The sequence below is a fragment of the Castor canadensis genome, chromosome 10 (genome assembly GCF_047511655.1).
Source record: "Castor canadensis chromosome 10, mCasCan1.hap1v2, whole genome shotgun sequence".
Lineage (NCBI taxonomy): Eukaryota > Metazoa > Chordata > Mammalia > Rodentia > Castoridae > Castor > Castor canadensis.
The window spans coordinates 62438616-62466615 of NC_133395.1; the positions used below are offsets into that span (position 1 = coordinate 62438616).

General features: G+C 39.0%; 2 protein-coding genes across 15 annotated transcripts in view; one reads left to right on the top strand and one right to left on the bottom strand.

The window, feature by feature from the left end:
• Positions 1 to 16523, top strand: part of Setdb2 (SET domain bifurcated histone lysine methyltransferase 2) — a 79777-nt gene extending 63254 nt beyond the window's left edge. The window contains exons 16-23 of the mRNA XM_074043413.1: positions 2549 to 2656; positions 6525 to 6658; positions 10973 to 11034; positions 11567 to 11649; positions 11761 to 11863; positions 12387 to 12518; positions 13527 to 13598; positions 15465 to 16523. Of these exons, the coding sequence (XP_073899514.1) occupies positions 2549 to 2656; positions 6525 to 6658; positions 10973 to 11034; positions 11567 to 11649; positions 11761 to 11863; positions 12387 to 12518; positions 13527 to 13598; positions 15465 to 15670 (900 nt within the window). The 3' untranslated portion in view covers positions 15671 to 16523. The remainder of the gene's footprint in view (positions 1 to 2548; positions 2657 to 6524; positions 6659 to 10972; positions 11035 to 11566; positions 11650 to 11760; positions 11864 to 12386; positions 12519 to 13526; positions 13599 to 15464) is intronic.
• Positions 1 to 28000, bottom strand: part of Rcbtb1 (RCC1 and BTB domain containing protein 1) — a 101481-nt gene that overhangs the window by 8889 nt on the left and 64592 nt on the right. For 7 of the 14 annotated variants that reach the window (XM_074043420.1, XM_074043419.1, XM_020170882.2 and 4 more), the window contains one exon: positions 18513 to 20874. In XM_074043420.1, coding sequence (XP_073899521.1) covers positions 20734 to 20874 — 141 coding nt within the window. In that variant the 3' untranslated portion in view covers positions 18513 to 20733. Of the gene's footprint in view, positions 1 to 223; positions 1270 to 7500; positions 10587 to 18512; positions 20875 to 28000 lie in introns of those variants that run through there. The other 7 variants (XR_012436231.1, XM_074043416.1, XR_012436232.1 and 4 more) reach the window with 6 other exon arrangements.

Below are 28000 nucleotides of genomic sequence, written 5' to 3' on the forward strand. Positions count from 1 at the left end.
AGATTGGAATACTTTATAATACGTGTTGGCGTTTGATTTTATTTTCCTTTATATTTGTGAAGTTTCTTTCCCTTGAGAAATTCTTTTTCTGTAAGTTTTAAAATCCTGACTTTTGTCATTTAGTTTCTTTTGCTTTCTTTTTTTTAAGACCCCGTCTCGCTATATGTAGCCCAAGGCCAGGATGGCCTCAAACTCATGCTCCTCTTGCCACAGGTTTCTGAGTGCAGGGACTACAGGTGCGTACCTCCACACCTGACTTGTCACTTCGTTTCTTAATCCTACTGGAATTTTACTGTTGTGTAAAGGAGAAATCTAATTTCATTGTATTTTTCCATATGATTGACTTTTCCTTCACTGTTTTTTTGAATAATCTAGATTTTCCTCACTGATTTGTATTATCTTAACGATAACTAGCATTTATTGTGTGAGCTTTACATACATTAAATTATTAATCCTTGACCTGTTGCTGGTACCTCACACCTGTAATCCTAGCTATTCTGGAAGCAAAGATCAGGAGGATCGCAGTTCAAGGCCAGCCCAGGCAAATATTTAAGACCCTGACTCAAAAATACCCAGCACAAGGGCTGGTCGAGTAGTTCAAGGTGTAGGCCCCGAGTTCAAGACCCAGTACCGCAAAAAAAAGTGGCATTAGGTACATTTATGTTTCGCAGTGCTGGGGTTTGAACTCAGGGCTTACACCTTGAGCCACTCCACCAGCCCTTTTTTGTGATGAGTACTTTCAAGATAGGGTCTTGAGAACTATTTGCCTGGACTAGCTTCGAACCATGATCCTCCTGATCTCTGCCACTTGAGTAGCTAGGATTACAGGCATGAGTCACTGATGCCCTGCTACCTGCCATTCATAAATCTTTTATGAAGTGTCTGTTCAAATTTTTTTTTTTTTGGCAGTGCTGGGGAGCAAACCCAGGGTCTTATACATGTTAAACAAATATTCTAACATTGATCTACTCTTGGAATTTTTTTTTTTTTTTGGCGGTATTGCAGTTTGAACTCAGGGCCTTAGCATGTTTCCTTGTATCTTGTTTCTATACAGGTATATGTCATTATTCACTTTCTTTCCTTCTTTTCCTCCTGCCTTGGTCTCCTCTACCAGTCCCACTTTTGGATAATATTTTATACTGTATACATAATATTGCTTGTATTTATATCAGGCCTATATTCCACAGGAGAGAAAAACATGGCCTTTGGCTTTCTTCTGAGTCTGGCTGACTTCACTTGAGATGATGTTCTCCAGTTCCATCTGTTTACCTGCCAATGACAAAATTTCATTCTTGTGACTGAATAAAATTCCACTGTATATAAGTACATTTTCTTAATCCATTCATCAGTAATGGGGCATCTTGGCTGTTTCCATATATTGGCTGTTGTGAGTAGTGCTGCAGTAAACGTGGGAGTGCAGGTGTCTTTATTGCAACATGACTTGCATTCCTTCAAGTATATCCCTATATGGCAATTCTACTTTTAGTGTTTTCAAGAGCCTCCATGTTTTCCATAGGGGTTGTACAAATTCACATTCCCACCAGCAGTGTATGAGGAGGGTTCCTTTTTCCCCACATCCCCACCAAAATCTGTTACTGTTTATGTCCTTGATTCTAACAGGAGTGAGGCAGAATCTTAATGGTTTTGACTTGCATTTTCTTTATAGCCAGGAATGTTAACCATTGCTTCATGTGCTTTTGGCCATTTGGACTTCTTCCCTTGGAAAAACTTTGTTCAGTTCATTTGCCCATTTCTTCATTGGGTCCTTGGTTTTTTGGTATTTTTTTGAGCTCCCTTTATTTTAATCCCTTGTCAGATGTATAACTGGCAAAGAGTTTCTCCCATTTTATAGGCTGCCTCAAAGACTAAATTTTAATCTTTATAAAGTCTAACTTTTTTGTTATAGTTTTGCTTTTTATGAGAAATCTTTGCCTATGCCAAAGTCTCAAAAATTTTGTCATGTTATTCATACCATTTGTCATTGGAGTATATGTGCAATATTGGTCTTCAATTGAGAAGGTAGGGTGGGTCCTTTGGGTTTCAGGTGGCACATAGAAACTTGAGCCAGCCTACAGCTAACAGGGAGTTTGTGGTAAGGTTACGAGGGCATGTCATGGCTCTTAAAGGCAAAGGTCTAAGAAATGAGACTTGAAAAGCCATTAGGAATATCCTTTCCCTGACCCTTACTTTTGCTTTTCTTTGCAGACTGCCTTGATCTGACTAGGTGGCTTCAGCTTTTGCTCAGATCCTATTCTATTCTATACTCCTAGGATAGGGAAGCAGAATGGCCCAGCTTTGAATCAGGGTCTGCACAGGTCCAATTAGTTAACCAGGCTCAACTGCAGAATGTAAAACATGCCTAGGGATAGGGGTCACTCAAAAAAATGCAGGGTGGCTTGTGGTCTGCTCAGACACCCCAAAAAGTGCTCACTGTTCTCCCCCCAATCTGTCTTCCACTCCTGGTAAGTACTTTTTGGTACCATTGTCTGACTTGCAGCTTTCAGTATTATTTTGTACATACCCTGGATTTTTTTCCCCCAATCTGCAGCTGTATTCTTCAGCACTTGTGGAATGTGAGGATCATGACCTACCTAATGATAGTAGAAATTTTGATGTGGAATCAGTAAAGAAAGAAATCCAGAGAGGAAGAAAGTTGGTAAGTAGAAATTATTTCAGTACTCATACAGGTGTCTGATTGATAAACCAAAAGTAAAGAAGCATTTTGGAGAGCTGAAAGAAGTAGGAAACTTAGTCAACCGAACATTGAATATTTTAATATAAAGTACCACAAGCTTCACTGGTGAAGCAGGTGAGTTAGAACGCTTTTGGCTGTTTGTTAGTGGAAGAAACCTCAACTTAGACTGGCTTTATTTTCTCAATCAGAGGAAATACCAGCTTCAGTGGCTCAATGATGTCATCATGGGCCCAAGTTCTTCCCTCTGCCCTCCTGCCCCCAACATCAGCTGGTCCTTAGCAGAAAAGAAAGGTCATCCTTCCAAAATCTAGTTCTGTTTCACACCTCTTTCTGCACCAGTTGTTAGGAGTGGTCATAACTAATCAGGATCTCCCTTGGAGCTGAGATTGTAAGGGGCTTTCTGGGAAGGAAGGCTTGCTGAGGGATTATCCTATTGGGTACATCGGGTCCACAGGCTTCCTTTGTAAAATTCATTCACAAATAAGTAAACAGGACAGCAAGTGTGAGTGCCTCATGCCCTCACCACAAGGTTCACGACCAGGAACAAATGTTTACTTCATCTTTCAACGTATCGACATCTGCAGCACCCTGTGGTATGTGTGTTACATACATTACTGTATGTAAACTCCCCCTCAAATTAAAAAATAGCAGACAGACGTCAAGTGGAAGATTTCTGTTGCTCTGTTAATTGAATTTGAGTGGGGTTAATCGAATGGAGTTAAAGGAAACCATCACGGGATTCTAGAGCTTGTCAACATATGAAGAACTCAGGCTGCAGAATGAGGGAGGTTGACTAGAGGTCTAACATCCAGAAAGAAGTGGGTACACGGAGGGTTTTTTCAGGGTTTTGGATGCAGAGTTCCCTATTGGGAAGACTTTGGGACATACTGGAGTGGAAGATAAAGGATGGAAGGGTGCAAATTCACCTGAGGTAATGGTTACCCACTCACAGGTTTCTGGAACCCTTGGCATATGCAGTCAGATGCACAGTACACAGCCAATGGGGGAGGCAAGTCAGTGAGTGGAAGGTTCCAGAACAGCTGACTGAGTGCTTTGACAGGGCTCAGCATGGCCCTTAGCAAGCAAGCAGGCTTCTCTTGCAGGTGGATCTGTGGACCCTTCCTAGTGTGCAAGAAGCAGGGTGAAAAGGAAGGAATTCCAGAGAGGGAACAGATGTGCAAAAGTGGAAGTCAAGTTAGAACGGGGCACATCTGTAAAACTATAAGCATGTGACTCCATAGCATTTATTCTCTTTATTGAGTTCCTGGACTTAGGGTATACCATAATTCATGAAACCATTCTTTTGTTGTTAAATAATAAGTCGATTCCTAATTTTCACTATAACAAATAAGGCTGCAACAAACATCTCCATACAACTGTTCTGTGCTTATTTCTATGCAGTTGCTCTTACCACCTGAGCCACTCCACAGCCCTTGTTTGGGTATTTCTGAAGCGCATGCTCCTAGCAGTGGGATTGCTGGGTCAAGAGAATTCCACTTAAAAATGTTAACTGCGCTAGCCAGCTGTCCCCTGGGAAAGCTACCAATTTATGCTTATAAGCATAATGCATGACAGAGCACTCTTCCCAACCCTTGACAAAAATGAGTGTCATTACTCTTAATTTTTACAGATGTCACAGAAAACTTTTACCTTGCATCTCCCCGATGGTGAGGAACTGCACATTATTTCTGTGCAGTCCTCCCAGCTCACAGCTCCAGCAGTTCCTTACCAATCCCACTGCAGTCTGTGGCCACCTCATCACCATGCCCACCACCACAGGCCCTCTTCCAGATACCAGCACATCTCACTTGCTCGCTCACAGGGCCACACCCAACCTGTAATCCTGTCTGTGATTGGCACTGTCACTCAAGCACATTGACCCGCCCAAGTTCTGAGCTGACAATTCACAGTCCCAAATCTCAGCAGGACCTCCTCACCTCCTTCCTGTGTTTGCTCTACCCTCCACATATACTGTTTCACATCCTCTCTTCCCTCTGAACCCTCTCCTCATCCCAACCCCAAGTTGAAGACTGCCCTTTTTGAACCTCTCAGCTGTATTCTTCACTCCACTGTCCATATCCTGCATCTTGAGGTACTTTCTTTTGCCTTCTGAAAACACTCTGGGCATCTTCTACCTTTCTGGCTACTTTCTTGTGTGTGTGGTACTAAGGTTTGAACTGAAGGCCTTGTGCTTGTTAGGCAAGTGCTTTACCACGTAAGCCACACCCCTCAGCCCATAGAGACTTGCTTTACTTGACCATTGTACACTGTCCCCACCAGAGTGTACACTTCATCCAGGCAGGCAGGCATTTTCTCTCTCCACTCCTGTTTTCCCTTATCCTCAGCGTCTGCCTCCTCATAGCTACTGTGTACTAAGTAAACAATATAGGCTTTGTGAATGAATACTTGTCATTTGTATTCTCATTTACCTGTTACTGTTTTTCTATGTGTTATCCAAATAAATACATTTTTTTTTCCAGTATTGAGACTCAAACCCAGACCATGTACATGCTAGACAAGTACTTTTCTTTTTTGAGACAGGTCTCAATAAGTTGCCCAACCTGTCCTAAAATGTGTGCTCCTCCAGCCTCAGCCTCCCAAGTAGCTGGGATGAAGGCATCCACCACCATGCGCATTGCCCAGCTGGGTTGTCCAAATCTGAATCCTTCAGTATGTTTTTTTTTTTTTTCATCTTTTCCTTGTACTTTCAGATGGTATCTGTCACCATAAAAATGAAAGTTTAAATTTTTTATATAGTTAGATATATACATCTTTCTTTGTGGCTTCTGGGTTTCCTGTCTTCCTTAAATAGCCTTCCATATTATTTCCTCATTTTTTAAAAGATTCTTTTTTATTTGCTTTGCTTTATATAATTAGATCATTAATACATACAGAACTATCTGGGCGTGTGAGGTAGCAATCTAACCTTATTTTTTTCCTATACACATAGTTAGCTGTCAGTCCAAAATAATTATATGTTCTGACTTGGAATTCTACCTTTATTTCTCACCTACATTTGAATTTTCTTTGTATGTGTACTTGTGGTGACCATGGGCTATTGTATGAGTGCTCCTCTGTTTGCAAGGTTGTCTCATTGTGCCTCTACCTCGTTCAGCCAGTGTAAGGCTGATGAGCCTTGGTCATGACTGGATTCCATAACCCAGCCAGGTTGCTGTAGTCACACTGTCTGCCTAACCATCTCTGCACCACCCTCATATATAAAATATCAGACAGAAATAAAAGCAAGGGATCCTCTAAGTTGAACTAAGAAAAAACTGCTCTTACTCAGTGTGAGGTTTTTTTATTCTCTTTGGGTTTTTTGTTGTGGTTTTCCTGGCTCTACTACATAAATTCCAAATAGGATGGTTTCCTTTATCTCACATTATCTTCAACAGCAACCCTATAGAACAGTTATCATTACTCCAGGGAAGAACCTGACTCTAAGATGGACAAGTAGCTGGCTGAGGTCACACAGTTCTTAATGGTATAGCCAGCTGCTGCTCTTGCCTTAGCTTAATGTCCCTCCAGCAGAACCCCTCACCTAGAGCTGGAGAAGTTAGCCAGTTCTGCTTTTTAAAAATCTCTTTTAAGGAGAGATTATTTTTAATCAGATCATTACAAAACAGTCCACGCCAAGCATTCTACTTAGCTGTGGTTTTGCTAAAATTTCCAAATGAGGGACCAAATGTAATAAAAACGGCAGAATTTTGCTGATGCTGTCCAGGAAAAAAATGTAGGGGTGCTGGCTTAAACATTTAATGACATCCTTCCATTTTAACAAAGATTATGAAAAATAGGTGCTTACCTATTAAAATCTGTTCTTCTGTAGAAATGCACACTTTGTAGTAGAAGAGGAGCCACCGTGGGATGTGATTTAAAATCCTGTGCCAAGAATTACCACTTTTACTGTGCCATGAAGGACAACGCATTTCTACAAGCTAATGGAGCTCAAGGAACTTACAAGTATTTAAACAATTTTTAAGCCACATGTGGGAGATCGGGATAAGGAATGGTTAGATTAAGGAGACCTTTAAAGCTAAATTTATGGAAGTGGTTTTCAAGTGAGAATGTGGTTGGGGGATACCCATTTAGGAACCCAATTTCACAACACCTCTGAATAACACAAGAAGAAAATAATGCAAGGTTTTGTTCTGCTTTTTAAAATTTCCCTGCATTCTGTCCTTACTGGTAGAAAGCATCACTTGTCATAGTGGTGTGGATGGCAAGAGGCAGGGGTCAGATCAAAGCTACTCTTTCCTGCAACAGGAAGAAGCCTCCGCTTACATGTCACAGGCTCACCCACTTGTCCCTCCCATCTTGTGTGTGGAGTAAGCATAATTACCACTATAGTACTGATAAATAGCTACTTCTGAATAATTCAGTTGCTGTTAGGAAAGCATTATTTTTTAAATATGATTTTTGTGCGATTTGTTACTCTGAAAATGACTTTAATTCCAGAGACTGAGTTTTCCCAATATGAACATGTCTCTCTTTATCCAAATGTTCCAGGCACTACCTCATTAACATTTTTTGGGAGTAGGGGTGGTGCTACGATTTTTAACCTGGGGCTTCACACTTCCAAAGCAGGCACACTACCACTTGAGCCACACCTCCAGTCCATTTTGCTCTGGTTATTTTGGAGATAGGGTCTCATGAACTGTTTGCCTAAGCTGACCTCAAACCGTGTTCCTCCCAATCTCAGCTGCCCAGATAGCTAGGATTATAGGCATGAACCACCAATGCTTGACTTACTAATTTATTAACCACTTCAAGGCTGAGTCACTTAGTGATTTTTCCTCAGGTCATATGGTTGATGAGTGGCAGAGTTGGGTGCCAAGTCCCTTGCTCTTTACCACTCCTAGGTCATATTCAGAGCCGTATGTATTGTGGGCAAGCCTGCCATTAAAAGAAGTTTGCAAAGTAATTTTAAATCTCATTTTGAGCAAGTTCTATATGTGTTTTGTTGCTGGAGACATTAGAAAGGAATTGTGTAAGTACGTTAATTTGTACTGCGCTTCTTTTTATATTTGATTTGCTAAGAGCCACATGGGTTGTTACATTCTTGGAACTTCATTTTTATTACTTACCCCCCCTCCAAAGATCTCATTTTACTATGACTTTAAACGTAAAGATCAAAATGAAGTCCCTGCCATATCTTAAAGACTGAAAAAAATATACTTACCTATCTAATGAAACTAGTGAAATCAATGAAATCTTTTTCACTTTATCAAGGAACAATAAATGTGTTTTAAGCTGAGTTTACATATTGGGATTGGTAAGCCTACTGTGCATGAGACCCCGTTAGGTTCTGAGAGGTTAGACTGGAGGACTAGAGAGGCCACTGAATAGAACATGGAGGGGTGTTTCTGGAAAGGAGCTTACCCTTGAATTGAGAACTGTTGACTGGCAGGGGGAGGCAGGGACTGGACAGGACAGCACAGGGGTTCATCCCAGTATTTTCTGCACTTTTGTGTGCTTGAAAAAACTGAAGTACTTGGCAAATCAAAGTGTTCAGAGGTACCAGACCTAAACCTAAGGTGGGAGGAGAGTAGTTTTGATTGGGAAGGCTGAATGGAGGAGGTGGGCGTTATTGGTATAAGGAAACCATAGGTTCCCACAGGTGAGGAGGACACTGCATCATGGCTGTCAGCCCATAAGGAAAGGCAGGGGGTGACACAGAAGAAAGCCTGGAAAGAAAATGGGGCTGAGCAGTTACCTAAACCCTTAGTTCAGCCTACTGAGAGGCTTTTCTCTCTTCAAGGACAGTGATCAATTCTAGGTTAAATACGAGCTCAGGTAGAGATAACTGTTGGGGAAAAGGAACACTACCTTTTCCCCAAATTAATGCACTTACTTTTGTATGTGAACTAGTACTGTTCAAAATATTTCCTCAGTATGCACTCCTTCAGAGATGCCTCATCCACATTTCATATATCAGTAATTGAACACAGGATTAAACAGCATTTCTCTTTACAACTAAATGTTTGGTCTGGGTGTGATGGCACATGCCTGTAATTCCAGCACTTAGGGAGGCTGAGGTAGGAGGATCATAATTTGGAGGCCAGCCTGAACTACACAGTGAGACCCTGTCTCAAAAAGAAAAATAGGTAAAGTGTAGCCACCCTGGAAAATATGTTTGTACCTTTTTAAATCACAAGGCATATTTGAAAATCGCAAATCAAAATATTTAAGCCAGATGTAGTGGTACATCCTTGTAATCCAAGCACATGAGGCAGGACTGTCATGAGTTCAAGGCCAGCCTGGGCTACCTTTGGACTTCCAGGTCTACCTGGGTTACATAAGCAAGACCATCTCAAAAAAAAAAAAATTTTTAACGATTCTTTGAAATTGCATGTTTTCAGGTTGTTTTGTGAACAACATGTTCCAAAATTACCTCCCACCCAAAGTGGTAAGTTTCTAAAATTTCCTATCATGGGTTTAAAGAAAAAGCTAAATGTTTAGGTAATACATGGAATACATGGAATAGTCTGATTTTTCTAGCCTCATTTAAATAAGGTACAAATGTTTTAAAATTGCACATACCTATAAAACTGACAGTATCTTATGCACTAAATGATATAAATTGACTAGGTTTTTTTCTACATAACTTAAACTTTTGTGACTGTTTTTCATCCTTCTATAATAATATTAGAATTCTGAGTACGTAAAATTCATGAAGTGCTGCATTCTCCCTGAAAACATTTGCTAAGAGTGCTTGGCCAGCATCTCAGTGTAATTAGGGTGGATTGCATCCTGGCTAACTAGAGTTCATCATCAGTGCCTCACTGTTCTTTCAGAATAGCAGTTTTTTGTTTGTTTGTTTTCTTTCAGCACTGGGGCTTAATCTAATGGCCAAGCATTCTGCCTTTCACCTGAGCCACTCCACCAGCCATTTTTTTGTATCTAGGTATTTTCGAGATAGGGTCTCCCAAACTATTTGCCCTTGGCTGGCTTCGAACTGCAATCCTCCAGATTTTAGGATCACAGGCATGAGCCCCCAGCACGTGGGCACTAAATCTGGAAGACTGACTAAAGTCAGGATCTCTTTGGGAAAGATTTAGTTTTGTGTCATGCCAACTGCATTTTATTATGCAAAAGCATTCTCTAGTCTTTCTACCCTTATATTTTAGTCATTACACTTACAACTCATTGGGAAATACCAAAAAGAGATTGCTTGCCACCAGCGTTTGACACGGAATGGTGGCATTAATGTATTTAGTTTTAAGATTATCACTGCAGGTGGCTGATGCCTGTAATCCCAGCTACTCTGGAGACTGAAATCAAGAGTATTGTGATTCAAAGCCAACATAAGTAAAAAGTTTCTGAGACCCCCATCTCAGCCAATAAAAGCTGGGCATGGTGGTACACCATAAATAGCAGTTCATCCCAGCTTGGGAATAAACATTAGCTCCTTTTTGAAAATAAAGCAAAAAGGGCTACAGGCATGGCTCAAGTGGTAGACAGCCTGCCTAGCAACTACGAAGCCCTGAGTTCAAACCCCAGTACCACACATACACACACAAAACTTGTTGGCCTCGGGATGTAGCTATGCAGTAGAGCCATTCACAAGATCTTCTGTTTCATCCCCGACACCTCAAAAAAAAAAAAATACGTGTGTGTTTACATATATACACTGTCTTAAAATAAATCCTTTCCTGGGGGAAACTTGTTCTTTTTGAATTCTTCCAAAAATTTTCTGGGCGTAACCATACTTACTACTAGATCTTGCTGTTTTCATTTATTGTGTCTTAACATCCGCTTGTTTGTAAAAGAGCACATGATGCTGGACTGTTCTCTGCTTAAAGGCATTTAGGTTATTTCTGATTTTCTATTTAATGAAACTGTACTCCATGTATCTTCATGTCTTTTGGTAACCGCGCTGATAAAATTGCTGCTGGGTCAAAGAACACAAACAGTGAAACTCTAGATTATCTTCCAGAGAGGCTATTCTAACAGTACCCCGTCACCCAGATCTCAGTAAACATCCTACATTAAAATGTAAGATAGAGACAAGTGACACTGTATGCATTCTCATCTCACCAGCTATATCCGTTTTCTATTCAGTGAAGAAGCTCCATGGAGACTTCCCCATCTGCCTATTTTTCTACTCTGTTTTTTATATCAACTTGCAAGGTCCTTATGTATTGCAAACGCTTAGTTTAACTTTGCCCTGTCTTTCGACTTTATAATAACTTTTGGCATGTAAGTTTTATATTGTATGTAAACAATAATTTTTCCCTTTATTTATTCCAACTTTTAAATTATTTATATTTTAAGCCGATTCTTCAAGAGCAAAAAAAAAGAAGAGGAACTCTTTGGCAACAGACATTCATGTACAGGTAATTTGACTTAATTTTCTTACCATTGTAAATTTCTGACTTTCAGGTGAAAGGCACTTTCCAAACCATTGGAGTAGACAGCATGCTGTGTACCACCCTTCATTTGTGTCCTCTGCCTAGACAGAGCTGAGACTGCTCCTGAGGACGCCCTGGAGAGTTCCCATATTCAGAGAGCTCTTAGATAATGAGATCTTAAGGAGAAGCTGGAAGTTCATGGGGTGGCTTTATCCCCCACCTTCTATGAAGCACCTGACCTTTCAGGGTACTTAGGGTCCTCAATGGGCTGAGGGTGCAGCCGAGCATCCTCAGGGAGCCAAGGATATTCCCAGATGCATGATCTACACCTGACCCAATAGGCAACCAAATTTTCTGGATTATTATGTGTACAGTGTATGAAAATGTTTTGGAGGATTTTAAGCTAAATAGAAGCCAGCAACCTCCACCTTTTGCTGTTTATTCAAAAGACTTTTCTCAAGCTGTGTGCAGCATGTGCCTGCATTCCCAGCTACCTGAGAAGGTCACTTGAATCCAGGGTTTCAAGACCAGCCTGGGCAACATACTAAGAAGTTTCACTACATAGACCATCTGAATGTGAATATGAGGCTGATTTTCACTGTAAGCATATCACTTAATTATACAAAGCAGAAGAGTGTTTTTTATTTTAAATAGTATTAACTAAGTATCAACAATAAAATCAGTGTAATCTGGATTTTTTTCTCCTTTTAGCTGCCTGAGACGACATCCAACAGACTGGTAACACAAGCGAGGGAAGCGCCTCACAGACACACAGGTTTGCTCTTGGTGATAGCAGTAACAAACACAGCCTCCGGTACTTAAGAACATGTTGACCCATGTATTTCAAAGTTGGTAACCCATTTTAAGAACATAAGTTGTTATAATTCTAGGGTGAGAATCCTCACCCTGTCAAAAGTACATGTGTTAGAATGACCTGTTGCTTCTCAGAATGAGGAAAAGATACTTCCTGAGAAAGCAGCAGCTAGGTTTGCCTGAGCTCAGAGTCCAGTGATGTGCCACCCCTCACACTGATAGGTGTGGCTTGCTGCTTTTTAACAGAAATTCCATAACAGAAAAAATAACAAGGGCTGTCTGTCATCTCAAAGAATTGAAGCTAATTTTTTTAAATCCTCTAATTCATAGTTAGAAGAAGAAAAGTTTTATTTTTACTTTTTGTAAATTTCATCTAGAGAAAATGAGATATGATGAAACTGTAATTAGTAGAAAAGGCAAAAAAGTGTTACGATTATTTTTACTCATTATGTTCATCCACTACTAGGTAAAGTCTGAAGTAGTCATAAAATGAGACCATCTAAAAACATTTTCTTTGTTCATAGATGCAATCATGAAAGTTCCTTTTCTTAAAAAATGTAAAGAAGCAGGACTTCTTAATGATTTATTTGAAGAAATATTAGACAAACTTCATGTAATTCAAGAAAGACTCATGGGTGAGACCACTTCAGAATCAGGTACTAAAACCCTTAATTCTAAGATAGAGCCTTCTCACAAACCTAGATGTAAAACGGACAAAAAAAAAAAAAAAAAAGAAGAAGGAAAAGGCACACATTTTCTTTCCCATGCTATGTCTTAATATTAATGTTTTGATTAATGTTTGGCTTAAATACAAACTATTTCTTAATATGAAGATCCACATACAGTGTGGAAGTACAAGCTAGGTACCACAGCTTGCCCTGTAAACACAGCTACTTGGGAGGTGGAGATTGAGAGGATCACAGTTCAAGGCCAGCATAGCTCAAAAAGTTAGTGAGACCCTCATCTCAATACATCTGTAATCCCAGATACTAAGAAGGCATAGGTATGAGGATTATAGTCCAAGGCTGATCCTGGCCAAAAGTATAAGACCCTCTCTGAACAGTAACTAAAGCAAAAAGAGCTGGGGTGTGATGGCTTGCCTAGCAAGTGAAAGATCCTGAGTTCAAACCCCAGTTCCATATTAAAAAAAAGTGCAAGTACATAGCTACTTAGCCTTCTTAAAACCTACAGTGTGAGCTTAACTTTACAGTTCATTTATAAGGGAAAGACTGACAGGCAAGATTATAGGCAACAATGTAAAATTTGGACTTATTTGAAAAGGACTGTTTTCTATACAAGAAAAGCCAAAAAGTGAAATTAAGAGTAAACAGTCCAAAAGCTCATTTATTACATCCTTTTATTTGATTATTTTCTATAGACCAGGCACTTCAGAAACTTGTAGGTGCCTCGATAGGTAGTGAGGGGGCCTCATGAAACAAATGCCCTACTCTAGCCCCTGCAAGATCTGATTCATAGAAAGGTACTGGTGCCTGGTGCTCTACTGCTTAAGCCACGCCCCCAGAAAGAGTTGACATTTCTGACAACTTCCCTCTGCTGCCACTGCTCCACAGCAGATGACTGTGCCATTTATGCTGTTGTGTTAGTGTTATTTTGTGAAATGTTTCTTATTTACATTAATACCAAAAATGTTTTTCTCCTTGCAGACTATGAAGAAATTGGGACTTCACTTTTTGACTGTAGACTGTTTGAAGACATATTTGTAAACCTTCAAGCAGGTATATGAGCTATAAAATAAAACAGCATTGTGTAGCAACATCATTTAGATTGAAATAGTATACTATGCAGATGGATTTTAGAATGTTAATTATTTGAATGAGAAGAATCCAATATTAAAAACAGTATGACACACACAAAAAAAGGAGAAATACAGCTAGGCACCCAGAGGAAACAGCAGTCACTTGGAGGTGGCTGGATTGCAGTGATTTCTTTTGTGCTGTCTTTTTCAATTTTCTTTCATATACACAAATACCTTCATAATCAGAAAAAAAAAACACTAAAAACGTTTTAAAAAACAAAAAATTGGTTCCCCAGTTGGAGAGTGTTTTGCTTTGAGCCAGTGAGGTGCCCTGCAGCCTCTACCCGATGGTGAGACGATGATAACTGTCCTGCAGCTCATCTCCCTCTCACTTATAAAACATGTACAAGTTTCAATTCTCCTAACACTAATCTTCAAATCTAATTTCTATGGGACAGAGCATTGTGACTAATTCTAAAGTTTATCAGAAATACAAAAAAAACCTGAACAAGACTAGCCAAGAAAGTTTTGTAGGAGAAAAAGTACTGGAGAAGGAGACAATCCTTCTATAAAATACCCACTGTTGAGTCCTTTCAGCACTAAATACCTCAAGATACACTAAATTTTTACTTCTTTATGATTCTGATCTGACATCTGTCAAAGCTGACACAGCTGGTCAGGCTGTACAATGCACTTTTTGTTGTTGTTGTTGTACTGGGGCTTGAACTCAGGATCTTGAGCCACTCCACCAGCCTTTTTGTGTGTTAGGTATTTTCAAGATAGGGACTCACAGGCTGGCCTTGAACCATAATCCTCCTGATCTCTGCCTCCTGACTAGCTAGGATTACAGGCATGAACCACTGCCACCCAGCATCTTTTTAGTTTTCTGAGACAAGGTCTTGCTACTTAGCCCAAGCTGGCCTCCAAAGTGTTGGGGTTACTTATAGGTATGCGCTATCATACCTGACTTTTTTTTTAATCTTCTAAAAAGCTTTACTTTGTAAGGGACTTTCATATGAAAGTTATTCATTTGTCACATAGCTCACACATGATGATGTGCAAGTTGTTGGTATAGGCCACCAGGAGACACTCCTTGGAGCCCCATAAGAACTGGCTGAAAAGTTTGTTTTTTTGTTGGTGGTGGTGGTACTGGGGTTTGAACTCAGAGCCTCCACTTAAAAAGTCTTAATTTGTCTCCTCAGTTGCTTCATTTAGCCTTACTAATGTGTCAGTTAACTGCACGTGTGCAACTATTCTGAACATTTTTTTTTTCTTGCTGTACTGGGGTCTGAACTCAGGGCCTTGCACTTACTAGGCAGGCACTCTAGTATTTGAGCCACACTGCCAGCCCAATTCTGAACATTTTAAAACTCTTCAATTTTGAGGCTTTTAAAAACTACACTGCCACTGACTACTAGTCATTATTTTTAAAGCCTAATTAAAGTATCTTCTTGCTAAGTTACTACAATAAAAGCCTTTCTGTTTCTAAATAAAACAGCTATCTTATGTAACATTAAAAATTAGGTGCATTTTTATCAAAGTTTTGCCTTTATCCTTGATATTCTAGCCATATCCTCTCTCCAGTTATGTCTCAACAAATAAAAGGGACTTGTTCTGCAATAAACATACAAAGTCTTATACTTACTAGCTTTATGTGTGATAAATGCTGGAATTCCATCCAAAAGAAAAGGAAGAAAAGGCAGGAAAGAACCATGTCCTGCTCACAGGACTCTGGTCTCTCTTCACTTGAGCCATAAGCATTGTGGACTGTGTACTTGCAAGTGCAAGCATGTTGTTTCTATCCAAACTATGAAATAATGTGAAGTCACTGTATTTTTTTTTAAAGCAATAGAAAATAAAATCTATGAATCTGAAGAAAGGCAGCGGCAGCTGAAGGAAGAGACTGGGCTACTAAAGGACATAAAACAAACTTTGTGTTCTTTTCAAGAAAACAGAGACTTTGGATCAAGTTCCACTTCAGTATCCTCCTTGTCCCCAAGCTGGGAATCAGGTGACATTGCAAATAAGCTCAGAACGAAGACTAGCCTGTGAAAGTTGACAAGCTCTAAAACTGCCCCCCCCCATCCCTCTCTGAGCCTTGGACTGTGACCCTTGCCAGCTCTTACTTGTTCTTGCTGATTGAAATTTCATGCCCAACTGGGTGTTTTATACCACCCTCTGCTAGCTCACTTCTCCTACCTCTTCCTCTCCAATAAAATGTTTCTCTTAAAACCCACAGGTGGCTTCCTCCTGGTGTGTCCCCCTCCCAAGTAAGTTGCTTTTAGTAACACACCCGGTGCTCCCACCCCAGGGTGTCTGCACATCATATTGTGAAGTCTTAAGTACTCTTTGTCTGCTTCCTCCTGCTTCTGGCTTCATAGGGTCTCCCACGTACTCCATTTGAGATTACTTTTCTTACTTGGGAGGTGGACATCAGGAAGATCATGGTTTGACACCAGCCCAGGCAAAAAGTTCAAGACACTCCATTCCAACTAATAAAAATCTAGACATCGTGGTTGGTGCCTGTCACCCCAGCTATGCAGGAAGCATAAATAGGAGAATCACCGTTCAGGTCTGCCTGGGCATAAACATGAGCCCCTATTTGGAAAATACCTAAAGCAAATGGGGCTGGAGGTATGACCCTTGATGGCACCCGCCTATCAAGGACAAAACCCTGAGTTCAGTTTCTGGGGGAAAAAAAGGACTTTTCTCTCATGTCACTTTTCAGTGTTTAATTGTCTGTATCTCACATCACACCATCAGAGTATGGCCGAAACTCATTATTCCTGGGTTTTGCTTACTATTATCACTATTCTTGGTTTTTTACTCTTTTCTTCATAACACTATTTGGCTCACTGTCACATTCCAAGCACCTAGTATGCTCAATAAATGTTTGTGAAATAAATGCATTTAAAGTTCATCATTTTTGAGACTAGTTTCAGCCTACATGGCTCTCAGATATAGTAACTTCCTGTCTATACATACAAAGTCTGTTTTTTAGAAATTTTTCAGCTAGTCATTAGATGGACTTCATCATCTTCAAACACCAAAGCTTGCAACAGGGCTCTCTGAGTAAGAACCTCACTGGGAGTATGTAAGAATGGGGAAAAATTAAGGTAGTTCTCAACCCAACAATACACAGTAAGATTTTTATGTCTATACACCAACCCCTGATGACTTCACATTCACAGCTCCCTGGTGTGTTTTTTTTTTTTTTTAACACAGTCCTCTGATTCACAATAATGCTACATATCAAAATGGGTTTGACCTGAGTCCCCAGCATGCTGTTTGGTTTATAGTATCTGTTGAAGGAAGACTATGACATAGATAAAGAAAACATTTCACTTCTGGTGTAATGGCAACCCTGGCCTAAGTCGTTATCTGAAGGACAAAATCTAATCAATGGCTTCCACATCTGGCTGCACATGGGAATCAGCAGGGGCACTTTCAAACTTACAAAAGCCAAGGCTCCATCTGGGACCCACTGGATATAGATTCACCCGCACCAGACGATGACTATACCATTGTCATCCTACTATTACATCTTAGAACAAGGCCTATCTACTAGTAATTCTCATGTCCTGATCTTTATTTAAAAAGCTTTTTCTCCCACTTTTTGGTGGTTTAAACTTGGAGTTTTATACTTATGAAGCTGGTGTTCTACCACTCGAGCCACAACTCCAGTCCAAACTTTCAAATTTAGTCTGATTCACATTAGGTAATTTGACACAATGGAGCATCCTATCCTTGGGGCTCTTAAAGTAACCAAATATTGGGCAAACTGCTAAAACAGATCTAGGTATGTATTTCTGAAAAACTAATCACTGCCTACCTTATGGGACAAAATGTGAACACTAAGTAAGAAAGTGTATGTGAAGTACAGGCACATCCTCTGGCACTGGGAATGAAGCTGTGGATCCCAAGTGTGATGTGTGCACACACACGCTCCTTTGCCAGCATTTCATTCAAGGAGCCTTGGCTTATTTATTTTCTCTATTCTAATCAAACTTGCTTATGCTAAGTTCTGGAAAGCTCACTAGCCCCACTTTTATCTTTTGCTCATGCCACTTACTCACTCTTGGAGATGAGCTAAAATTAGACTTGTTTTTCCCTGTCCTAAACAAACTGCCTTCACGACAAGTGCTTGTCCTGTCAAACATACTTGCTTTCATTATGAAAAACTATCTATAAATATCTTATTATCAATTCCTAACCCTATCTCTCCTCTGTCTTAATAATCTTTTATGTTCCAGGAGAGCAGGGGCCATGTCTGTCTGTCTTTTAAAGTACCCACAAAGGATTCAGACACATTTTTCTGCTGTAACAGTTCAACTTGGTATTTTTTAACTATAGCATGTGTGTATGTGTGTATATGTATGTATATAGATACACATATATAGATATACACACACAATATACAATGTATACATAGTTGAGAATCAAGCAGTTATGTTCACAGTGATACCTTTTTTTAGCTTGGTATGACCTAAGAATCTTACTGCTTATTCTTCTAAATTGTAGTAAAATATATCTAACATAGAATTTCCCACCTTAACCATTTAAAATGTACAGTTCAGTGACATTAAATACATCCACAAACCACCATCCATCCATAAAAGTCATCTTTTTAAAACTGAAACTCTGTACCCATTAAACAACTCCCCATTCTCCCCCAACTCCAGGAAACCACTCTTCTACTTCCTGTCTCTATGAACTTGACTTCTCCAGGTAGACACCTCATGTCAGTAAGCCACACAGTATTTGTCTTTTTTGTCACTTAAATATTTCACTTAATGTCCACAAAGTTAATCCATTTTGTACCATGTACCAAGATTTCTTTCCTTTTTAATGCTGCATACTACTGGCTTCTAAGGGGGGAAAAAACAAGTCTACATGCCCTTAGCATATTATTTTATTAATGTCATTCTGAACATTACATAAATACACCCTATATTCTAGAGTATCAAACACTGGTCCAATAAGCAGTTCAAGAGTACAATTAGGGCTATTTTAAGAAATGTGAGTATTTTGGCTTACATTATTACATCAGATGAAAAAAATCAATTCAAAGAAAAGTTTTCAATTCCTGCTATGATTAACAAAACCATACAGAAAAATAAGATTGTATTAAAAAATACTTGAGTATTTTTGAAGAACTTGTTCTCTTCACTACCATACATACATTTATACTCATATAAATTAGTAATCTGAGAAGTGGTTCTTCACCTATATTAGGAACTTGGTAAATAATCTGTGAACAAATGAACTGTCTACAGATGTGGATCTGCTTTAATTTGTGCTTTTTTTTTAAGAAGTTTTTTTTCAAGTAAGGAACAGTAAACATTCTGAAGTTCTCGCTTTGTTCAAGACCATAAGTCTACCAAACAGTGACTGTTACAAACACTACCCATTATAACCAAATTAATGTGCATTCATCATCCGAGTAAGAAAAACTACCATGATGCAGAACTAATGCTAACTTAGTAATTCACTGGACTTCAATCATTTATGGTATGATCAAGAAAAGGGTGCTAGAACTTCTAGGTTTTTATTTCGGCTCTCAATTTCTATCTTTGAGGACTCATTTACTACTCTGCCCCATACATATTTAAAAACATTTCTGAAACAGTAGCCAGAGCACATATTCTCCAAGACTTGTTAATGTGGCTCTGAAAACAAATTCAGGCTTTAAGTTCAGAAGGGGCCTCCTAAAAGGGAAACAAAATATACTAAGGGAGAACCACCCACAAATGGGAATGACTTCATAGACCAGGGAGCAGGACAGAGCTTTGCTCTTAAAGCAAGCTCAATGGACACATGATAAAACCCAAAGGTAAACACTATTACAGTCCAAAGTAACATCACCTTTCATAACCACATCAAAAAAGCGACTGTCTTTTAAAATAGGATCTTTTCAGGAAAGCCATGATTTCTGGGACCCTTTTTCAAGGTTAAACTACTAAACAGTATAACACAATAAAAGAGGAAAAACCCAAAGTGGAAGGTAGTGAAATCTCAAATGAGCAAATTTTTGATGGAATTTGGCCTAGATAAAACAGACAATACAAATTTCCTTAACTCCTATGAGCAAGTTGGTTTTAAGAACCACTTGTCATAATGTAGCAGACCTAACAATTTAGCAGCCACAATAGGAAGGTAAGAGCATTTAAATATGCTGGTTTTCTCCAGTTAGCATTTGTAGGGGGAAAGTGAAGAGGAAAATTCAAATTTCAGTTTTCAGGGCTTGTGGAGTAGTTCAAGCAGTAGAGCACATACCTAGCAAGTGTGAGACCCTGAGTTCAAATCCCAGTACTGCTAAAAAAATAATAATAATTTAGTTTTCAAACTCAACCTGAATGAAAGAAAACAAAGTTGGAAAAGTAGTGGATTCTAACTTATTAAAAAAATCACCTTTATCCACACAAAGCTGATAACTGGAGAATTACCAACTTTTCAGAGATCTAAATTACTACTCCTTATGTGCCTAAATCTTATGTGCCGAAATCCCAGCTGACCTAGAGATTTATCTTTAATTATTTCATTAGGCTCACCTCATGTTAAGTGGAATACTCCTTCAATACACCTTGCAGTTTAAAACGTCATTGATAGCAAAAGCACACCAATGAGAATCTCAGAGGTTCAGGACCCCCATCACAGACGGTGCTGACTAACCCTAACACAGCACTTTGCTGAGTCCAGAGGTCAGCTTCTTTAACTCATGGCAGGGCCTCAATGTTCCTCTCACAATTCAAAAACTAGCACAATTCCTGGCATCAAAGGATTGTGATGTATGACCCAGGAGATTTGCTACCAACTTTCTTTTTCCAAGTTCAAAAGTTCCTCTAATCAGAAAGGACAACAAAAACAAAAGCAGCTAAATGTTCATCCTTTCACAATGTTCCAGCCAACTTACAAGAAAGGTCTCACACGTTGTTTAAAATGGGCTCAGGAAAAGCCATACATTCTTCATATATTCCTACTGAGAACTGTGTCTCAGGTGTGAAAAAATAACCTGATAGGTTTTACCTGCAGAATTACATCACTCGTAGAGCACAAGCTGGACACATCACCCACAGCACCCCAGCGCACTCACACACGGCCCAGCAGCGCAGGCTTCAGTTCTTAAAGGCTCCACATTTACTGGCTTTAGCAATGAACTCCTTTAGCAGGGGGCCATCCATGTGCCAGAACGCTGCAGTCTGTGTGACTTCTGTCAAATGATTGATGCAAAACTTAAAGCAGAATTCTTCTAAATCCTGGACACACACAACAAAAATAAAAACAAGAAGAGGCCTTTGTTTATTAAGTTTGATTGAATTACTTCTTTCCAAACCCCTCACCTCAACTCTCTCACCCTTTCCCAGAAAAGATGATTTGAGACAAGATATCTCAAACTAGCAAGTGGCCACGGGCTGGTGTCAGAAAAATACTGTTATTTACTCGCAACACGAAAAAGCAATGGCTCCCCTAACTCAAGTGTAACTTCAGGGGAGTCTCTAATGGTTATCACATAGTCCACGTATACTCAAGGCACTGTTATAAAAAGCCCAAAGCCTCTTTCATCCATATAATGTGTTTACACTCAAGAAGTCAGAGAAAAGAATTAAGATGTGGATTAGTTTAATGAAGAGAGAACTTTAACAGAAAACACATAAAGATTTATAGTCAACCTAAGGTGGTGACACATTAAAAAGAAAAAACCTATTCACTTTAGTGTTCTCCTAATTAAAAGAGAGAGAGAGACTGACTCCATTTTTAAGGTCCCCAAAGAATGGATTTTTCATTCAGACAATGAAAGTCACCAACTACTGACATTTAGAAAGAAACATACACAAGTGATAAACTAGAAAGATTTAAAATTTGATTTCCGCCTATATTAATGCATCCTTTTACCCCCTGCAAAGCTCTAATGTTTGTACCTTCAAAGGTTGGAAGATATATTAAATCAATTAGGAGGCACCCAGATTGTACATAAAAACAGATTTTAGAAAGGCGAATCACAATAAAAGCTCTTAAAACAATTGGCTCTACTTTCATGACTTAGATGGATAGTTAAGTTACACACACCAAGAACTCAACAATAGCTAAACGATTAGGGTCTTGACTTCACCTTTCCAGCCACAAGGGTGGGAATTTTAGGGCAGGGATGGTTTCATCCAATTATGGAAATCCCTTTTCTGCTCTCAGAGAAGACCCCTGTAAATAACAGTTTCCTCATTGCGAGGGTCCTCCGTCCTTGGCTGAAAGATGCCCTGAACTCTAGAAACTCACCCAGACATGTAACCACTAAGACACAAACCACAGCTATTATATATCAGCCAGCTGCTGCCAGAGTTTTGTTTTTTAGACAATTCAAAGTACATTTAAAATGTTAGTACAGTCTCAGGATTCATGGGGGGAGGGTGTTTGTTTCGTTTTGCTTTTGCAGTACTGGGGTTTGAACTCAGGGCAATGTACTTGCAAGGAGGTGCTCAACCACTTTAGTCATACCCCTAACCCCTTTTGCTTTTGTTTATTTTTTGAATAGGGTCTCACTTTTAACCTATACCAAGCTCCTATTTAGGTTTCTGCATAGCTTGGTTGACAGGCAAGCACTATCAAACACTTCTTTTTCTTGGTTGAGTGGGGTATCATGAATGTGTTCCCGGGCTGGCATTGAACCACAATCCTCCCAATCTCTACCTCCTGAGTAGCTAGGATTATAGGCATGAGCCACCATGTCCAGTTAAGATCCATGTTCATTAATCACAGACTCCCAGTGAACTAAATGTACACCCAAGTGTTCTGTGTATTATATAATAAACTAAAATGTAAAACCATACAAAACATTCCAAGATGATTACTCAAGCATTGCTCTTAGTATTACAACCCAATGACTGATAAATAGTTCTCAGCACTAAATTATTTTCAACAGGGAAACAAGTCACATTTTCGTCTTATTTAGCAATTAAAAATATAAACTAGTATGTCTGTTCTTAACTTTGGAAAAAGTAGACAGGAGCACAGAAAGTTCTTCTAATCATGTATCAGGTAAGGATTTTCAAATATTACATTTTAATTACACAATTTTAAGTTCATGGGAAGAGTGTACTAAATTATAGCATTGTAAAACTTTACCACTTTCATGTCTGAGAATATGGAATTCAAGATCTTTTCAGTATGTAAGAAAAAATGAACTTATTGATCTTATTAACTTGCAGAAATTACCTCAGGCATGAATTTTAAGAACTTTTTTTTTAACATACCTTTTTACACAGGTATACAAATGGTGCATCTAATTATAATTCACCTCATACAATTTATGAAAATAACTGCCTTCCCTCACTCTCTAATTATTCTGAACTGGTAATATATCTTCATATTCATTAAATATTTGACTTTTAATATTTGAAATGTTAAACTACAAAAACAGAAAACATCTGAATCTGGTTTATTTAACTTATTGAACCTCATTTAAAACAGATCTATATGAAAGAAAGACTGAATGCCTTTGGAGACAGATTAGGCTTAGCAAGTTCATTTACCTCACACACAAAGTGGCACAGTTAAGCAAGTTCACTTACCAACCAACACCCGGGGTCAGTTTGCCTTTGATGGGTGGATAAGACATCTTTCTAATGAGAGATCACTGTAATATTCTAAGAACCTATAAGACCTATGCATCTTATTCTACAAATAATCAGATCTTCAATTACCTAGAAAAGAAAATGCAACTTTTGCCCAAGTAATAAGTCAACTATAACAGGAGTATAAGGCTTTAAACACAAAAGGCTTCTAAGAGGGAATCATTTGATCAGTATTGTGAAAAACATTCACAATAGAATGAAAGTACGTCAGACATGATGGCAAATTACAGACACCCACCACTTTCCTGTATCTCCATGAATCTGAACTAGAACCTCAGGTATGTGGCTATAAGGAGAGGTGGGTGTCATAGGAAGGCAGGGGAGAGCACCAGGAAAGAGTAGACAGTTAAGAGACCAGGGGAAATCCAGTAATATCCAACTTTAGACCTATAAAAGAAACAAAGGACCCTAATTAGAATACTAAGCAAAATGACAGGAGAGGGGGAGTACACCCCCACAACAGGGCTGCAAGCAAAAGACAAAAGGAAAGGCCCATTGGGAGACCCCACAAACATACAAAATGACACTCCACAAAAAAAAAGGTTTAAGATGGGAGACCTGCATCCTGCACAGCAAGCAGACACCCAAGAAGTCTCCCTGCACCTCCTGATTCACTCACTGGTATTGTGGCAGGGAATCTACTTAAAAGAGCTCTTAAAGACAGGCCTCCTGGCTAGGGAGAGAAGAAGACCCTGCTTTTTCTTTTTTAATTTCTAACCCCCAAAGACCTCCCCAACTCCACTAGCCAAGCACGCAACCACCCCAAGAATCAGTGTGGACCCAGTAAATTGGTGAGGACTGGGATTCAGATTCAGAGACACATAACTATTGGGAGGAGATTGCAAGTTGCATACCACCAGGCACCACTCTGCACTTGAAAAGCCCACCTAGAGTACTTAGGTGCAGAGGTCATGGCTACTCTGCATCATGAGTCTCACCCTGTGTCCATGAGGAGAGAGGAGTGCAAGCTTCACAGGGTAGACCCTGATCCACCCTGCACCTCTTCTAGGTGTACCTGCTAGGGCACACCACTGCTGCAAGCCAGAGCCACCCAGCTTCAGGAGCTGCTGTTTTGCACCTGGAGCCACTGCCCCATACCCAGAGCCATAGCCAACCACTGTGCCCAGACTACACCCAGTGGAAATCACAGGCAAGTCCATGCCCAGAGAGAACCAGACCAAACACCTGGGGCAGGGAGACCCACAGACGGAATGCTGAGCCAGTGATTGGAGGAAAACATGCCCTGTCTTGACAGGGCCCACCCTGTACAAATTTCCTCCCCTATATTCACTCTCCTCCTCAGCAAGGAAGAAATATGGACTTTTGGGGGGCAGTACTAGGGTTGAAGTCAGAGCTTCACACTTGCTAGGCAGATGCTCTACCACCTGAGCCACATTTCCTGCCCTAGTTTGATGGTTCTGACTGCTATCCCATGATGACCTTCTGCTATATTTTATATTTCCACTCTACCGCGTGCACCATGCCTCCAACCCTTGACTACTTTTTTAATGACTGCTTTTGTCTTTCTTTGCAATTACACTTTTCTCTCACTCTACTATTTCTTATAACATCATCCCATATAGTTCTCTCCCCTCTCCCTAGCTTGTTTTTTTATTTCCTCACCTTTTTTAATACCTATACTTTTAATAATTATCAAAATCCTAGTTTATATAAGAAATCCACTTCCTTTCTTCTACAACCTTAGTAGGGATGTAGTTGGTATTTCTAGTTTTTTTTTTTAACCACATTAAGTATCAGGTCTATTTTTGATTTTGTTACCACTGTCTGCTTTTTCTCCTCTGAGTGATAGTGAGAGATATCCACCCCCAACAGATATATAAATTGCAACTTAAAAGCACAAGAAATATGAAAAAACAAGGCAGTATGACTCCTCAAAGAGTTCTTAACTCCATAACAGAATTAAAAGATGCTGAAATGCCAGAAAAGGATTTCAAAAGCTGACTTTTAAAGATGATCAATGACCTCAAAGAACATTCAAAACAAATAGCTGAATGAAGTAAGTAGTCAATTCAAGTTCTGGATGAGAAAGTCAGCAGCATGGATAAAAAAAATAAAATTCAACAAGGAAACTGAGACTTTGAAGAGAAAAAAAAAAAACACCAACTGGAAATGTCAGAAATGAAAACCTCGGTAAATCATATAAAAAACATAATAGAAATCATCAGCAATAGACTAGATCAAGCAAAAGAAAGACTATCAGAGATTGAAGACGAGGTGAAGAAATACTACATTTGGACAGCAATAAAAGAAAAACAAATATGACCACAACTTCCAGGAACTCTGAGATATCAAGAAACCAAACCTAAGAATCCTTGGGGTAGAAGAAAAAACTAAGATGTAAACTAAAGGCATGGAAAACATATTCAGTGAAATCAAAGCAGAAAATTTCCCAAATCTTTAGGACTATATGAACATCCAACTACAGGAGATAATTAGAATTTAGAGCCCCAAATAGATATGATCAAATAAGAATCTCTATTGCCACATTATACTTGAAATGCCAAAACTAATAACAAAGAAAGGATACTGAAAGTTGCAGAAGGAAAAAAATGCCAATTTATTTACAAAGGCAACATCAGAATTACCACAGACTTCACAGTAGAAGATCTAAAAGACAGGAACACAGGGAATGACGTATTTAAACCTTTGAAAGACAATAATTACCAAACAGGATCACTACATCCAGCAAAGTTATCCTTTAAAATCTACAAAGAAATAAGACCTTTCAAAATGATAACAAGCTAAAGCAATTTGTGACCACCAAGCCAGCAATGCAGAAGATATTTAAAGGAGGAAGAAACACAAAAATGAGAGAAATAATAAATGAGGAAAAAATAAATTTCATAAATAAGGAATAGATGAACACATGATAATTAGGAAAAGATACAACATACTCAACTCAGAAAACTCCTAGGACAAATAAAGGCAAAAGCACAAATAATACTCAAAATAGCCTGGAAAAAAAAACAATAAAAATCATAGGAATCAGCAAATACCTCTCAATAATAAACCTAAATGTAATGGTCCTGACTCTTCAATCAGAAGATATATACTAGCTGACACAATTAAAAAACAAGATCCAACTGTTAATGTTGTCTATAGGAAATACACCTTGCAGGCAAAGATGCACAAGAAATAAAAGTGAAAGAATGGAAAATGATACACCAAGCAAATCCAAGTTGAAAGCAAGCATAGGTAGCTATACTCATATCTGACAAAGCAGACTTCAAGTCAAAAGTAGTCAGAAGAGATAAAGGTCACTACATACTGGTAAAGGAAAAAATCCAACAAGCAGACACAACAGCCAGGCACCAGTAACTAACTCCTGTAATCCTAGTTCCTTAGGAGGCTAAGACTGGAAGGATCAAGGTTCAAGTGGCCTTGAAGCCCAGGCAAATAGTTTGTAAGACCCCATCTCAAAATAACCAGAGCAAAATGGACTGGAGGTGTGGCTCAAGTGGTAGAATGCCAACTAATCAAAAAAAAAAAAAAAAAAAAAAGGCTCATGCCTCTAAAACCAGCTACTTAGGGGAAAAAAAAAAATCAATCCTAAAATTCATATGGATAGTCAAAAGCAATTCTGAGCAAAAAGAACAATGCTAGAGGCATAATATCTGACTTCAACTTATAGCACAGACCCTTAATAACAAAAATAGACATGTAGACCAATGGAAATAGAAGATCTTAAAATAGGAGATCCAGAAATAAGCCCACATAGCTACAAGTCATCTGATTTTTTTTCTTTTTTCTCACAATACTGGGGTTTGAACTCAGAGCCTTAAGCTTGCTAGGCAGGTACTTCACAATTTTAGCCATACCTCCAACCCAGCTATCTTAGTTTTAACAAAGGTGCCCAAAACATGTATTGCAGAAAAGACAGCCTCTTCGACAAATGTTGGAAAAACAAGATATCCACATGTAGAAAACTAAAACTAGATGTTATCTCTCACCCTGTACAAAAATCAATTCAAGGTGGATGAAAGGCTTTAAGACCTGAAACTCTACAATTACTATAGGAAAACATAGGGAACATACTTGACCATATTGGCATAGGCAACTGTTTCCTGAATAGGACTCCAATAGCTCAGGAAAGATGAGCAAAAATTGACAAGGGGGAAATAATGATCAGAGTAAAAGACTGCCTACAGAATGCAACAAAGTCTGTGCTGACTACTCAAAGGATTAATATCCATAATACATAAAGAGCTCAAAATATGAAACACCAAAAGAATAATCCAATTTAGTGGGCAAATGAATTGAACAGACAGTTCTCAAAGGAAGAATTACAAACGGCAAATAAATACATAAAAAAATGTTCAACTTTCTTAGCCATAAAGGAAAAGCAAATCCAAACAATACTGAGATTCTACCTCACCCAAGTTAGACTGGTAATCACCAAGAAAACACAAATGCTAGCAAGGATTCAGGGAAAAAGGAATCCTTATGTTCTGTTGGTAAGAATGTAAATTAGTACAGTTGCGTGGAAATCAGTATGAAGGTTCCTCAAAAAACTAAAAACAGAACCATCATATGATCCTGCTGTGTATACTGGACAGACAGCCAAAGGAAACTAAGTCAGAACACATTAGAGATACCTAATATACCCATGTTTATAGCAGTGCTGTTTTTAGTAGCCAAACTATGGAATCAGACTAGGTACCCATCAACCAATGAATGGATAAAGAAAATGACATATATACACAATGGAGTATTATTTAGGCATGAAGAACAAAAG